The 16,737-nt window shown below is 46.2% G+C and overlaps 1 protein-coding gene across 1 annotated transcript; it reads right to left on the bottom strand.

The window, feature by feature from the left end:
- Positions 1-13,903: 13,903 nt before the first annotated feature.
- LOC136505863 (glycine-rich protein HC1-like) lies at positions 13,904-14,814 on the bottom strand. Its single transcript, XM_066500998.1, has one exon. It carries the CDS (start codon positions 14,578-14,580, stop codon positions 14,071-14,073), a length of 510 nt encoding a protein of 169 aa, XP_066357095.1. The 5' UTR covers positions 14,581-14,814; the 3' UTR covers positions 13,904-14,070.
- Positions 14,815-16,737: the final 1,923 nt, after the last annotated feature.

Below are 16,737 nucleotides of genomic sequence, written 5' to 3'. Positions count from 1 at the left end.
AAAGCAAAGAAAAGGGATCGGGGGTGGCGGATATCACTGGAACCCGGTCACCACCGCCACCGCGCGGGGAGAAAGAACAGATCCGCGTTCGGATCAGAGAAGCAGTAAAGAAAGAGGATTAGGATCTCAAGAACCCTAACCCTAGAACGAATCCCCATCACTAATCGGTTCAATCCGAGAAGAAAGAAAGGAAAACAGAAAAGGAAAAAGAAGAGAGGGGTCGGCACACGAACCCTAACCCTAGATCCATTCGGATCAGAGAAGAAATAGGGCCCTAGGCTCACAGAGCCGAAACCCTAACCCTAGAACGGGGATAATCTGTTCGGGAAATTCAAGCGAAAAGAAAAGAACAAAGAGGAAAAGATGGGTTCAACCGAACCTAACCCTAACTCGCATGGAGAAAGAAAAAAGATGAAAACCATTCGGATGAACTCCGAAAAGGAAAAGAAAAGAAAAATCCAAAGAAGAGAAGAACCTAACCCTAGATCCATTCGGATGTCAAAGAAAAGAAAAGGAAGAACAGCAAATCAGAGAAAAGAAGAGAAAAATCCAAACCCTAATCACCGGGCGAACCGTCCCTTCGCCGGCGCGGGAGAAGAAGTGCCGAGCGGGGGCAGTTGCTCGCCGGGCTCGGTCAAGGGGGCGCCGCGGCCAGGCCACTCGACGGCGGCGTGCTCACCCGTCGGGGAGCACGCGCGTCGGCGAGGGGGCCGGCGACGGCGCCGTGGCTCGCTGCTCACTCCCGCTCGGTGTCCTCTCGGTGGCTGCGGCTGCGCTGAGGAAGAGAGAAGAGAGAGCGGCGAGCGAAGAGAGAGAAGGGCAAGAGGCGAATGAAGCTAGGGTTTTCCCCGGGCGCGCGGCGTCGGGGGTTTTTAACTGCGCGAAATCGACGCGCAGCCGTCGATTCCCATCGGACGGCTCAGATCGAGCGGGCTGGCTTTCAGCCCAGGCGGCTGCGCGCGCCAGGCCGAATTCCCGGCCCAGGCCCAGGTTGCGGCCTGGGCGCGGGGGGGGGGGGGGGGGGGGCGCGCGGGAAGGGCGTGTACGGCCGTGGGCCGTGGGCTGCCTTGCTGTTTTGGGCCGAAAGAACAGTACAGAAAAGAATGAGTTTTTCCTTTTTTCTATTTCCAGCAAATATTTATTTCTGGAAAATGAATAAATGGTTCAAAAGAAAAATAGAAAATGTAATTTTTCCCTGTGGGTAAAATTCAAGAAAAGAAATTTTTTCCAGTAAATGTTTATTTCCTGGAAATTGATTAATAGGTTAAAGGAAATAGTAAAAAGCAATTTTCCCTGTGGGTAAAATTCAAGAAAATGAGAAGTTTTTCCACAGCTAGAGAAACTGTTTATTCTCCAGTTAATTTGTACCAACGTGGTATTTAATTGGAGAAAAAGAAAAGTTTTCCGCTGCTAAAGAAATTGTTGATTCTCCAGTTATTTTGAACCAATGTGGTATTTAATTGGAGAAAAGAGATTTGTCATGGATTATGATGTTGTTATTTTCTGACCAACGTTGTTAATAACAATATCGTAATTTTAATGATTTATGCATTGATTCTCATTCTGCCCAACGGTGATGTAGAATTAGTGTATAAGAACTGATGTTAATTTTAATGATTTATGCATTAATTCTACTTCTGCCCAACGGTGATGTAGAATTAGTGTGTAAGAACAATTGTGAAAGTTAATGATTTATGCATTAATTCTATTTCTGCCCAACGGTGATGTAGAATTAGTGTATAAGAACAGTTGTATGTTTTGATTTTGACCAACGTTGGAATCAAGACATGCAAATGGTGTTAATTTTATGTTAAGAAAAGTTATGATCTGGTTTTCATCCTGTCTAAGGTGGACTGGGTAGTCACCTCACCGTGTTCCACTGAGATTGTGGCACCGATGAGGGAGACAAAAGAGAATGATGCCACTTGGGCAACTAAAGAAAGGGATTTTGAATCCTAAAAGATATCATATGGCTTTTGAGCATAGAAAGTGGATCACTGCCAACAAGAAATGTTTGGCTGTGATAAAGAACATGACTGAACCCGTAATTGTGGGCTTAATCCTAGAATGTGACACGGTCACCGAGTACCTCGATAGAATAAAGAGTCAGTTTACTGACACTTCAAAGACATATGCTACTCAGCTGATAAAGCAGCTGGTGACAGAGTGTTACTCTGGATATGGTGGCATAAGAGAGCTCACGATGCATTGTCGAAATTATGGCACTATCGTTCAGGCCATATTTCGAGGGGGAGAATGGAAAGACAAGTTAATAATGAGATTCTTCCTCCATTAGAGCTCTCAGTTTTTGAACAAAGGAAAGTATGTAAAAAGAATTAAGAAAAGATGACAAACGAAGCGCAGGAATTCTACAGATTATTCACACATACATCTGTGATCAGTTTCCTGTAAAGAGTGTGGATGGTAATGATTCATTCATAACATTCACAGATGATTACTCCCATTATGGCTATATTTATCCAATCAAAGAAAGAAAAGATGTATTGGATAAATTTAAGATATTAAAGATTAAGATAGTCAGGTCTGATCGTGGAGGAGTACTACGGTTGGCATACCCTAAAAGAATAGCATAGTAGCCCAGTATTTCTATATCGGGTGAACCTCAGCAGAATAAAGTAGCTAAAAGAATCAATCGTACCCTGATGGATATGGTGGGCAGTATGATAAGTTACTCCACCTTATAGTTGAGCCTGTGGATGGAGGCGTTAAAAACCTCATTCATATTCTCAAAAGAGTATCAAGTAAATCGGTGCCCAAAACACTGTATGAGTTGTGGACAGAAAATGTACCCTCACTAAACCACTTGCATGTGTGTGGGGGAGCCCTGCTGAGGCTAAAGTATTTAACCCAAACATTGAGAAGTTAGATCCCAAAACAGTAAGGTGCCATTTCATTGGCAACACAGAAAAGTCAAAAGGTTTTCGTTTTCCACTGTCCAGAGAGACATACAAAGTTTGTGGAAACGAGACACGCTGTTTTCCTAGAGGATGAAAAGATGAGGGGGAGCATGGTAGCTCGAGAAATTGACCTTGAAGTGAAGCGGGTGTAAGCACCCACTCCAATGATTCATGAGCCAATTTTCTCACTACCTATTGTGGCTGCACCGACAGTGCTAGATACTATGGTGCCAGCACCTGTTGTTATTTCACCTGTGGCAACAATAAATGAAAAATGAGGAACCTGTTCTTCAGGATTCTATAGAATCTATTGCCACACATGAGGGGGAGCAACAACAACCTCAAAATAGAAGATGTGCCGAATGTGAAGGCCCCTAATAGGTCTCAAAAGAGTTAGAAAATCAGCTATTCCTGTTGATTATGAAGTGTACAACACTAAAGAATTTCAAATGGAGGATGATCCCACCTCATTTGAAGAAGCCATGAGAAGTGATCATTCATCAAAGTGGCTTGAGGCCATGGAAGATGAAATGAAAACAATGAATGTCAATAAAGTTTGGGATTTGGAAATAATTCCTAAAGGAGTCAAAACAGTAGGCTGTAAATGGGTCTACAGAACAAAACTTGGCTCTCAAAGGAATATAGAGAAATATAAAGCGCGACTTGTGGCAAAAGGCTATATGCAAAGAGAAGGAATTGATTACAATGAGACCTTTTCTCCAGTCTCATGTAAAGTTTCCTTCAGAATCATAATGGCATTAGTGGCACATTACGATTGAAAATTACATCAGATGGATGTAAAGACGGCATTTCTCAACGGAGACTTGGAGGAAAATGTTTACATGGCACAACCGAAAGGTTTTATCATGGAAGGAAAAGAACGAATGGGATGCCGCCTAAAGAAATTCATTTATAGATTAAAGCAAGCTTCAAGACGGTGGTACTTGAAGTTTGATCAGTCAATAAAGAATTTTGGGTTTTAAAGAGAATGTAGAGGACAATTGTGTCTATGCAAAGTTTAAGAATGAGAAGTTTATCTTCCTTGTCCTATATGTAGATGATATCTTACTTGCTAGTAGTGATGTCAGTCTACTACTGGAGATAAAGAAATTTGATATGAAAGATCTTGGCGAAGCCTTATTCGTTCTAGGGATCGAGATTCACCAAGATAGAAGAAAAAAGGGTATAAGGACTATCACAAAAGGCATACATGGAAAAGATCTTAAAGAAATTCAGTATGCACAAATGTAGTCCCTCACCTGCTCCTATTGTCAAGGGCGATAAATATGGGAATTTTAAATGCCCCAGGAACCAATGTGAGCTCAATCGATAAAGTGAAAGTGGTTCCATATGCTTCAGCTGTCGGAAGCTTGCAACATGCTCAAGTATGTATGCGCCCTGACTTGCATTTGTTACCGGGTTTTACTTGGCAGATTCCAGAACAATTCTGGAATAGAACACTGAAATTAGTAAAGAAAGTCTTGCATTATTTGGAAGGAATGAAAGGCCTCATGATGACGTATAGAAGATCTGATTGACTCCACATGGTGGGATATTCAGATTCTGATTATGCGAGAGTGAATGCATATCCAGACGTGGATTTTCTATCATCTCACAAAGGGGAGCTATTTCATGGAAAAGCTCAAAGCAAACTGTCACTACATCGTCCACAATGTATGACGGTTTGTAGCATGCTATGAGGCAACGGGCAGGTGAACTAACTAATGAAGTTCATACCCAGTTTGAAGGTGGTTGACGACATCTATAGACCACTAAAGTAATACTGCGATTATAATCTGGCAGTACAGGATGCTCACAACATAAGTCAAGTGGTGCTGCCAAACACATTGACATGGAGTATTATGTTGTGAAAGATAAAGTCCAGGATCAAGTCATAAATCTTGAGCATATAAGTAAAGAAAGGATGCTCGCGGATCCGCTTACAAAAGGCTTACCACCCAACATGTTCAGAGGACATGGTGTTCAGAGAACATATAGCTAGTTTGGGTTTAAGGGAAAGCCTAAAATATTCCTGGACAAAAGAAGGCCCAAAGATAAGTATCTATTTCAGAACAGAGTAGTGAGTTGTAGCTGTTAAGTCTATCGGCAATGGACCGTGACGATGAGACATGCTCTATGAGCTAATCTGTAATGGAATGAACAAAAGCAAATAACATGAAAGTGAAAGATGGAATGAGATCAAGGGGGAGAATGTTAGTTGATCTCCACCAATAGGCCCAACGGCCTATTGGGCCCTATCTCTGCTCCCTGATTGGGGGAGCCCAACCCTAATTCGGTTGGTGGGCCCCTGTCGCCCAGCACACATAAAAGGAAGGTGGGGGCGAGGGCTCGGACAATGAGGTTCAACGGAGCCGCCATCCACCTATAGACAAACCCTAAAACCGATCTAAAGTCGTGCTGTAAGCGACGGGATGTGCCCCACCATCGCCGTCGTCCCTGCAGGTCTACACCGGCCCCTCTGGACCACCACTGTACCTCGCCACCGGACCGGAGCCGCCACACCCACCAAAAGAGTTCTTCGACGCCCCACTGCCTCACCACCATGCCGTGCACTGGCGTTCGCGAGGCTACATCTAGGACGGCATCGGCGTCCACGCTGTCGTTGCGGTGAAGCTCCGCAAGGTCGTGGAGCCTAACTACGAATCTACGGGTGAAACACAGAAAGGTACTCACATCAATCCTAACACCTGCATCATGCATGGAGATCGTGAGCGCTTTCGGGGATGCCACAGGGCTACAGATCACTATGCAAAAGAGCACCGTCACGCCGATTAGATGTGCGGGACTTGACATGGACGAAGTGCTGCATCATTTCCCTAGACCAAGCGTTAACTTTCTAACGCAATATCTGGGGCTGCCACTAACGCTTGGAAGACTCAAGATGGTGCACCTTCAGGACATACAGGACAGAGCCAAAGGAAAAGTAGCAGGTTGGCAAGGGCGCCTTCTCAATGTGGCGGGACGGAGAGAGCTAGTCCGCTAGCTCGGTCCTCAGCTCCCTCCCGGTGTATCTGCTGACGGTGGTGAAGGTGCCAAAGAACTTCCTGAAGGAGCTCGACAAACTAAGGAGAAAATTCCTTTGGGCAGGAGACAAGGAGCTTACAGGAGGGAAATGCAAAGTGGCTTGGATTAGGGTCTGCACGACAACAATATACGGTGGCTTAGGCATCATAGATCTAGAAAAATTTAGTAGAGCCTTGAGACTTCGGTGGCTGTGGTACTCTTGGGATGATAGAGCCAGACCATGGAGAGGAATGGAACTGCTGGTGGACAAGGATGACATAGCACTTTTCAATGCTGCAACAAGAGTGATATTAGGTAATGGAGAACGAGCTATGTTCTGGACCTCTCGCTGGCTACAAGGAGAGGCACCCAGAACGCTATACCCTGCCTTCTTCAAACACAGCAAAAGGAAGAATAGTATAGTTAAGGAAGCACTGACAGACAGCAAATGGGTAAGGGACGTGGATCCCAAGCATGAATGAAAGGATAATTGTAGAGTTTGTGGCCTTATGGGGGAGCCTACAGGATGTAGTGCTGCTACCGTTGTAGGAGGACAGGATTGTTTGGCTGCATGACTCTGATGGTCAATACACAGCGAGCTCTGCATATTGTGAAAGTAGGTTAACGAGTTGCCCTCCCCAGGCACTCGGCTTCGTGTTAAATAGGCACGGGAAAAGCCCCCGGCGTGGCGTGTACAGGAGGATCAGTTTACAACAGAATTACACATGTGACAATTATCTACACAGACTTGTGCTACAATCTAGGAACAACCTGGATACACCATAACAACCAAATGAACCTAGACGCACACATGAGAAAGGTACATCATCTAACACCCCTCTTCAATCTCAGCCACAGACAAGGTTGAGATTGTGTCTAAATTGTTGAAGCTTCGCAATAGGGAGTGCCTTGGTGAAACCATCGGCAACTTGATCATTGGAGTTGATGAACCTAATATCCAACAATTTCTGTGCTACTCTTTCTCGGACAAAATGGGAATCTATTTCAATATGCTTCGTTCTGGCATGAAAAACTGGATTAGCAGAAAGATACTTAGCACCAAGATTGTCACACCAAAGCCGAGCCATGGGAGGATGAGGTATCCCAAGTTCAGTCAACAGCTTTTGAACCCACATCGTCTCAGCTGTTGCATTTGCTAGCGCTTTATACTCCGCTTCAGTACTAGATTGGGACACAGTTGCTTGTTTTCTAGCCATCCAAGAGTTCAAGTTGTCTCCAAGGAACACAGCAAAGCCCCTTGTAGATCGACGATCATCTACACAACCTGCCCAGTCGGCATCTGAAAAAGCACTAACAATCATTTACTTGGAAACCCCAATCTTGAGTCCAAGATTCAATGTTCCTCGTATATACCTGAGTATCCGTTTCACAGCACTCCAATGAGCTGTGGTAGGTGCATGTAAACTGGCATACTTTATTAACCACAAAGGAAATATTAGGCCTAGTAAGAGTTAAGTATTGCAACATTCCAACCAGACTTCTGTATTCTGTTGAGTCCTCAGGACCTAAAGCATCTCCTTCCTCAATACTGTGTTTCTGCGTGCTAGACAAGGGTGTATCTATAGCCTTGCACTTGTCCATTCCCGAACGGGTACGAACATCAGCAGCATATCTTCCTTGAGAGAGCACTAATCCATCTTTGTTTCTTTTGACTTCTATTCCCAGAAAATAGTAAAGACCACCCAAGTCTTTTAACTCAAACTCCTTCTGAAGGTCAGCCAGCAGCGCATATCTATTGCACGGGGGTTAGAGCTAGCTACAATAATATCATCAACATACACCAAAACAAACAGTTTGCAATTTCCTTTGTTATAATAGAAGAGGGAAGTATCTGCTTTAGACGGTATGAAACCCAAGGCCACCAACTTTGCACACAACCGTGCATACCATGCCCTGGGGGCCTGTTTCAGACCATAGATGGCCTTGTCAAGCTTGCATACATAGGTAGGATGAGATTTATCAGCATAGTCGGGCGTTGATGCATATAAACTTCCTCATTCAAGATGCCATGAAGAAAGCGTTTTGAACATCGAGCTGCCAAAGTGACCATCCATGAGACACAGCAATGGACAGAATAAGTCTAATAGTGGCCGCCTTGACTACCGGACTGAACATGTCCTCATAGTCAATCCCATATCGTTGCTTATACCCCTTTGCAACCAACCGAGCTTTGTAGCGATCAATTGATCCATCAGCTTTCCTTTTTACCTTAAATACCCATTTACATCCAATGATATTCTTCCCTTTAGGATTCGGTACAAGATGCCAAGTATGAAAGTAGGTTAACGAGAAAGCCATGGGAATCCGCTAGGAGAAAGGCTCTGAATACCATGTGAAAGTAGGTTAACGAGTTGCCCTCTAAAAGCATCTAGGCCCCTAAGTGGATTTCGGTGATTAATGTCAATACAAGATTACTATGACTAACGTGTGTTTTGCAGAGGCAATTAAGTTAGGTCATGGTAATGAAGATCGATTGGGCAATTGAGGTTGTCATGCCCCTACGATGGAAATCATTTCGGTTTTCAAAGGATGGACGACAAGGTTAAGGTTAACTAGTTCTAAGTGTCAATTGAAGTTGGAGAGACACTTAGAGTAGTTTAGGACTTTGTTTTTCCTTTGGCCGTACTATGAAGGGGGCTATGAATGGGTAGCTTGACCTAGTTGAGTCTAGTGAGTTAGGTGTGGTGCACACTTGTTAAAACTAGCTCTAGGTAGCTCCTATGAATGCCTAAGATCCTTTGGAGCAAACTTCATTCACATATGATCGAGAGTTGGAAGTGAATGGAGGGTCAAATACTGACCGGACGCTGGCTCCGGTGCGACCGGACGCTGGCCGTAGGGTCCGGTCAGTCCATTTGACTGAGGAGAAAAAGTCTGGAGTGACCAGACACTGGAAGGTCGAGTGACCGGACGCTGAGGACCAGCGTCCGGTCGACTCCAGTAAGGGTCCAGACTTGAGAAAGTGTGACCGGACGCGTCTGGTCAGTGGTGACCAGACCCTGAGTATCCAGCGTCCGGTCGTTTAAAGTAAGCATCCAAGAGCGGCCGGACGCATCCGGTCGGTACTGACCGGACCCTGACAGCGTCCGGTCATCACTTGAAAACTGTTCGCGGGTTGAACTGACCGGAGCGTCCGGTCAAAACGATCGGAGCATCCGGTCACCCCGCAGAAGCTCATAACGGTTCGTTTTTCAGGCTGCCTTATAAATAGAAGCTACACTCGTGAGTGGAGTTACTTTTGCTCATTCCAACAGCTGAGAAACACGTTTGTGAGTGCCAAGAAGAGCAAGGTCCTAGTGAGGTGTTTATGATTTGAGAATCCAAGAGTGAAACCTCATTAGTGAATCAAGAGTAGACAAGTGTGCATCCATCTTCTCATTAGGCTTCGCGTGGTCAAGTGAGAGTTCGTGCTTGTTACTCTTGGTGATCGCCATCACCTAGACGGTTTGGTGGTGATTGGGAGCTTAGTGATCATCCGGTGGAGCTTGTGGGTGACCCAACTCAAGTTGTGAGCGGTTTTGGGTGATTCGCCGCGACGGAGTGTCGAAGAATCAATCCGTAGAGAGCACTTGATCCTTGCGCGGATCAAGGGGGAGCTACACCCTTGCGCGGGTGCTCCAACGAGGACTAGTGGAGAGTGGCGACTCTCCGATACCTCGGCAAAACATCGCCGCGTTCCTCTCTCCATTTACTTTGAGCATTTACTTTAAGTATTTACTTTGAGCAATTCAATACTTGTCTTTACATTCATAGAATTGCTTTGCTAAAGTAAGTTTGGAACATAGGTTGCAAGTTTTTTGTGCGTTGATTTGATAGAAACACTTTTTCTAGGCACAAGGGGTTAATTGGGCTATCCGTAGGATTTGATTATTGCAAGAAAATTTAGAATTAGCCCAATTCAACCCCCCCTCTTGGGCATCTTGATCCTTTCACCCTCCCCAGGCACTCGGCTTCGTGTTAAATAGGCATGGGAAAAGCCCTCGGGGAGGATCAGTTTACAACAGAATTACACATGTGACAATTATCTACACAGATTTGTGCTACAATCTAGGAACAACCTGGATACACCATAACTACCAAATGAACCTAGACGCACACATGAGAAAGCTACATCATCTAACACATATAAACTACAATTCGTTGGAATGACTACATCTATGACAGCTGAGAACACCTGGAGAACGAAAGCACCACCGAAATGTCGATTTTTCATTTGGTTGATGCTCCAGAACAGAATTTGGACAGTTGCACACCTACAAATCAGGAGATGGCCAAATGATTATTTCTGCCCCTTGTGCATAAGGAACCTAGAGACGGTTTTGTCGGTGTTTGACGACCAACGACCTGTCACGGGATTACTTGGGACAGTGTTGGGCTTTGACGTATGCAGAACTCGGCGGAAAACACGAAGACAAACGATTTATACTGTTTCGGGCCCTCGTAATCGAGTAATAACCTTTACGTCCAGTTCAGCGTGATGCCTTTGTGTTGGATTGTATGATTGAATTGATGTATAAAGGGGTGCCGCTTGCCTCTCTTTATATAGAGCAGAGGGTAGGGCAGTTGTTCTAGTCCTAGTCAGTTAGAATTGGAGAGTCCTAGTTCTATTACAGAGACTACTTTCTTTAAATGTTCGACTAGGTCGGTTCTTGATTATTTGGAGATCACGCCACCTTGTTTCGTGTCTTCAAGCAAACCTTGGGCCAGTCCAGGAATCCTCCGAGTAGCCGGCCCAGTGGGGAACCCATAGAATCCTAATCCGTCAGGTTTTGCACCTGTTCCAGGAATGCTGCTTCTCCAGAGCGGTCTGGGATATAGGGTGGGCTTATGGATTACGACAGTAGCGGTGAGGCCGGCAAACTGGAGACAGGAAAATGACTTAGGCCAGTGGTTTGTTCAGATGGCAAACAACGGTCCGAGAACCAGGAGAGATGGAGCACGTTCAATGGTGATGCTAGCCGCATGGGAAATCTGGAAAGAAAGAAACAATCGTGTTTTCAACAGGACCAGCAGATCATCTGAGCAAGTTTCGCGCGGCTAAGGTGTGGATCCGCACGGGGAACGAAGGTCTGGAAGAGGTGTTACCATCGACGGCGCAAGTATTTGGAGTTGGGCCAATTGTGCCATAGTTTAGATGATGATTTATTTACTAAATCTTTGCTGTTACAAGCTTCATGTAAATTGAGCTTACAATCTGTAGGGGTGGCAAGGCCTTCACTGTAACGTGATCGCCATGCAGAAAAAGGGCGCTTCTCACGCTGGAACACTTGTAATTATTATGCTATCCTCTTGTCAATGAAAGCCGGCAACGGATATTTCGAAAAAAAAAATGGTTATGCTTACTTTCCTCTTCAATACCCCAGACCATGTACAAGAGTATGAAGATAGGATCATCGTCTCAGGAGGACCTGATAGACTAAAGGCGCTAATGTTGAAGGCCAACTGAACTAGTGAGACTGTCAGTTGTTGAAGGCCAACAGAACTGGTCAGTCTGTGAGTTGTTGAAGGCCCACAGAGCTGGTCAGTTTGTGAGTTGTTGAAGGCAAACTGTACTGTGAACGCTAGCTATGTTGAAGGCCAACGAAACTGGTCAACATTAGTGCTTGAGCAGGTTCAGACTATGTTCCAAGTTACCTCCACTTATTACCCCAAATTACTATGTAATGACCTTTGTATAAAATTACCCTTACTAACCATGCACCTTCTATTCTATATACTAATATGTGATCGCATTTCTCGCTCCATTGTTGCGACATCTCCATAATGACGCTTATAGTGATGTTCAGTCGTCACCTCTATAATGGTGCCTCCTCTCGAGTCTCTTTTGGCTCGTCCCCAACCCCCTTCAGCCCCTACAAAGGCACCTGCAAGGGGTCGTCCCCCTCCACCCTCCATAAAGGGTCGTCCCCCCCCCCCCCCCCCCCCCCCCCCCCCCCAAAGGTGTAGTTTCTTGGGGAGATGACCGTCACGCCTCCGCCCAAGGAGCACCATAGCGTTGTTGGTCCCAGGGGACAGTATATTGGCGTTGGGCTCCTTGGTAGCGATCGTAGCTCTGCAGGTAACCGTGGTAGTTCTGCAGGTAAGCGCATTAGCGGAGCCAAGATGAGCACCTCGGGGGGTTAATCAATAGAGATTTAGAACAAATGTCGAAGATTAACGGTGAAATCACGTTTTTTCTACAATAAATACAAAGGAAAATCACTCTCACAGGGGGGCTGCTGCCCCCCTAGCCCCCCGTGGATCCGCCACTGGGTAAGCATAGTAGCTCTGCAGGTAGTCGTCGCTCTGCAGCCGCCGAACAGGCTGGAGGATTGTAGTCAACTCTTGGGCTCCCTGGTAGCCATCGTAGGTCTGGGTTTGGTAGTAGTTGTAGTAGCTCTGCAACACATGCAGATGATGGATCAGTACGGCGTGCATGGCAATGGCACCTGAGTATCCGTTTCACAGCACTCCAATGATATTTATTTGATATCATAAATACTGATACTTTTTTATCTATAATTGATTGAACTTAGGATACTAAATCATGACACTGTGCTAGAATTGTATTCTTTCCTGGACGGAGGGAGTACTGTACGTACGTACCGGATAGGCGTAGCTCGGGGAATAGGTGGAGTACCTGAAATTTACATTATTGTCAGCAGAATTGCAGAAACATGTCCATAGTCACGTTATTAAACATCATTCATATCGTCGTAAAAAACATCATTCATGATGCCAGCCACTCTTAATTTCGCGTCTACTGTTCCATCATCCATACATGCAAGATCAAATTCTTCTCCATATGAGTGAAAGATATTGGCACAGAAGAAAAGATGATGGACGAAGGTCCGCCAGCCGCCAGGAGCATAATTAAGCAACAGCTACAATTAAGTACATACAGTAGTAGTAATGTAGCAAAGCCTGATGCCCTGATGTGATGTGCCTTCTCGCTCTCACACACTAGCACCTTTTCCCCTGCTTTGTATATTCATTTATTCTGCCGGCCGGCCAAATGCCCAAATTGACGGGAGGCTTTACAGAGGTCCCCTTTGGTAGAGATCAGCTCCGGCTCCCTCTCTCGTCTCCCTCTCACATAGCCAGCCAGCAGGAGCCGGTGAAGCAAAATTTTATTGGCTCCGGCAGCTCTTTGTGTCAGTGAGAGAGAGAGAGGAAGATGAGAGAGAAAAACATATGGGGCACTATATTATGGTTCTTTATCTTTAAATTAACTTTTAACTTAGCTTAAAGATAAAGAACCGACTGACAAAATCAAAATTGAGATCTATGATTCTATAGGATTAATGACGTCTCCTGAAATCCTAGCCCATTCTGGGATAATACGGGTTGATGGACTCATAACGAGTTTCAGTGCGGATTGTCCCAGCGTAGACGACTAGTTTTATCCCATGAAACTCATTTCACCTCATAATGATTGATCATTTATCTTTTATGGTGCCATGCATGCCAACATGTATATTTGTTAAGTTGGTTACTTTGTTTGCTGCTCACAAAACTCTCATAAAATTTCTATTAAGACTGGTTTAGCTAATGCCTCCCCTCAAGTGCACTTGCTGCCGCTACAACCGGTGCAACAAGCTAGCGCAGCATATAATAAGAGATAAAAAGAAGGGGATGTGACATCTCATATGTGAAATGAAAACCCGGTTCCTCGGGAAAAGTAAAGGCAGCCTAGCTAGCTTGTTGGCGCGAATGTCCTCAACTGAATCAATGCTGTACACACCGGGAGGGAGCCTTCCAGATGTATGTACTGAAGCTTCAATTCGAAATGAATTCCATCTTCAATTGCATTGCAAAAGTCGTTAATTAAACTTATACTATATAATAATATAGATCGAAGCACACTGCATGGCCGCCGGCGCACACAACATCGATCATGCATGCATGATCGCCTTATTTACAAGGATACGTATATATACGTACTGTAGGTACCAACAACATGCAGTAATTAAGTCACAAGTAGTACTAGTTCTTAAACATATCTGAGATTAATCTGACACAATAAGGGGCTCGATCTCTAGTAAAAACACACACTGTCCTGTATATATATGCTGCATGCATCGAGGAGAGCCATGAGCAGCTACCTAGCACGTACTCGATCGATCGATCAGCAGGTGGCGGTGCACTTGGCCTTGCAGTCGATGGTGCAGGACCCGCCGCCGCCTCTGGCGCCGTAGCCGTTGCCGGAGCGGCTGTAGGACCAGAAGCACCTCTTGGGGCACGCCACCTTCTTGCCGTAGCAGGGGCCCTTGTCCTGGCACACCACCGTCGGCACCTCCACGCCGCCGTGCGCGTACCCGCCGCCGTACCCCGCGCCCCACCCGCCGCCGCCGCCAAAGCCGAACCCTCCGGGCGGGACGACGCCTGACCCGTATCCCGGCCCACCGTAGAATCCGCCTCCGTTGCCCGCCGGGCCGCCGACGCCCGGGACGGCGCCGTAGCCGTAGTAGTTGGGATCGGGATTGCTGTTTCGTGCAGCCGGGAGCGGGTTGGCGCCATCGAGGTCTCGCGCGGCGGAGGCCACGGAGGCCGCGGCTGCCGCCGCCAAGAGGATCGCGAGGAGGAGGGGCGGGGTGCGGGCGCGGTGGTGGTGATGCGCGGCCATGGCTCTGGCCATGATAAAGCTGAACCGAAGACTGTGGACGGAGGGAGCGGCGATGTGTGTGTGTGTGTTATATGCACACTTGACAGTTTGCGCGAGTGAGATGGCGGCGCGGTGGCTAAGCAGGTGTCAGTCAGCTGGGTAGCTCTCCGGCAGTGCCACAGTGGAGACTTTTTAGTCTGCCGGCCGGCCAAATTCCCAAATCGACGGGACGGGAGGCTTTTACTTTTGGCAACGCATGCAATAGGATGGATGGGATCGCATATATGCAACCGCCCGAAAGTGGTCAGGACACTGAGAATTGAAGGTGCTTCTTCCTTCTCCGGCTGCAACTGCAAATCTGCAATCATCTTATCTTATCTTATCTTATCATCTTGGCATGCATGCATTCCGGATGGATGCCACGCCATGCGAGTCGCCAGTACGTTGCGGACAGCTCCGCGCGGCAGCTAGCTGCTATGCTCGCTCGCTCCACCAGGGGGATTACAGCTAGAGGGCCATCGACCATCTGGCCGCTCTCATGGTCAGCTACTACTCCGTAGGCGGATAGGCCAGTGACGGACGGTGTGCCTGCAAACTTGTCGACACTCACGTCAGTCTACTCGTACGTACACAAGTCTTGCTCCAGGTGACCACGACAACGACATGACATGACCCGGCCCGCCACCGCCGCTAGGTTCTTCTTCTTCTTCTTCTTCCGCGCGCGTCCATCGTTTTAGGCGAGACGTGTCAGTGTGAGTGTGACCATTAATTACCTGACCCTGAGAAAAAAATAGGAAGCTGTCGCCGGCCGGCCATTTACACATTATTGTGGACTTCCGTGGATCAATGCATGCTTTGTTGCAGCACGGTGGCGATCGAGTGCTTGCTTGTCAACTCCATCGACCACAGCTAGCAGCAGCAGCAGCAGCAGCAACAAGATGCATGGTTTGATTTAATTTGTCGAACACACTCGCTCATTTATTCCTTTCCTTCCATCACAAACAAAATTCGAAGAAACAAGCTGCTAAGGCGGCGAGAACGGGGATGAACAAACTCAAGGTTGACATTAGAAATATATAAGTGTAGTTCTCTGCTTTAATTCCTTGTTTAATTCCAATCCAACATGTCTTGTAAGGGCACTAAGGTCTACTTTCAACTAGAGAAATGAGTAGTGACTTCACCCCCTCCTTTTGTCAATATTGTGCGTGTGCGTGTTGTGTAGGGTGTGTGTGTGTCCGTGTCTGTGTGTGTTTTTTTCTTATGTGGTATTAATTTTAATGGCTAAATTAATTAATATGTGAGTGACAAAGGACATCATAATTTACTTACGGTTTTAGGCTGACGAGGAAGACATCAAGGTTTCCTAACAGTTTGGTGGTACCGATAGGAAAGACCAAAGCCTCACTGACGGCTTAAACCGACACAGAAAGATGTTTCTTGACGATTCAGACAGAACCAACATTGAAGGTTCAAACCTTTGTTGATGGTGCAGTAGCCGATAGGGATGTTTCCCTAACAGTAAAGAATAGAACCGTTCCAAAAATTATTCCTCGACGCTTAGACTAGCCACAATGTTGCAAAATGCCGGTGCCCAAACACTCTCTCTCCTCTCCAAGCATCGATGCCTAACATTATGGCCGATGCCGAGTTGCCAGAAAAACAGGGCACCGGGTCAAGTAGGTTCACCGATGCCTCAAACATAAAAAAATGCGATGGGAGGTGACCTCGGTGACTGCGGCTGGCCGGACTCGCGCTTGAAACGAATGAGAAGGAAGGGGAAAGGGGGTGTGGCTGGGGTCCACGCATGTGGATAGCCACGGTACCCACGTTGTGGCTTAAGCAGGAGTTCAGACACCGGTACAGCTGGTAGGATAAAATTTTTTTAAGCATCGCACACACTGTGGCATGTCTTATAACCATCATGGAAGATTGACTTTCCATGAGAGTCAGACCCCGACGGCTGATCCTTGACGGTAACCACCATGCGAAGTCGTGTCTAATAAAGTTTTTTGTACTTTTCTTGTCATCGTAGAAAAAGTTTGTTGGGTAGTGAAAACTTAGTGTGTAAAATCCTTATGTTACAAATAGGAGCAGATCCAAAGCCTAGAAATTAAACTACCACTTGCTAGTATATGGCCCTTTACATCTTCTTGGGAATATGTTCCAAGCCCAATAAAAATAGTGACATGA

Source organism: Miscanthus floridulus, chromosome 14 (assembly GCF_019320115.1).
Source record: "Miscanthus floridulus cultivar M001 chromosome 14, ASM1932011v1, whole genome shotgun sequence".
NCBI lineage: Eukaryota > Viridiplantae > Streptophyta > Magnoliopsida > Poales > Poaceae > Miscanthus > Miscanthus floridulus.
The sequence above is the reverse complement of the archived record's forward strand: the minus strand, read 5'-3'. Positions and strand labels throughout refer to the sequence as shown.

Excerpts from the sequence above, each read along its gene's own strand:
- LOC136505863 (XM_066500998.1), bottom strand. The coding sequence starts at position 14,580 with ATGGCCAGAGCCATGGCCGCGCATCACCACCACCGCGCCCGCACCCCG.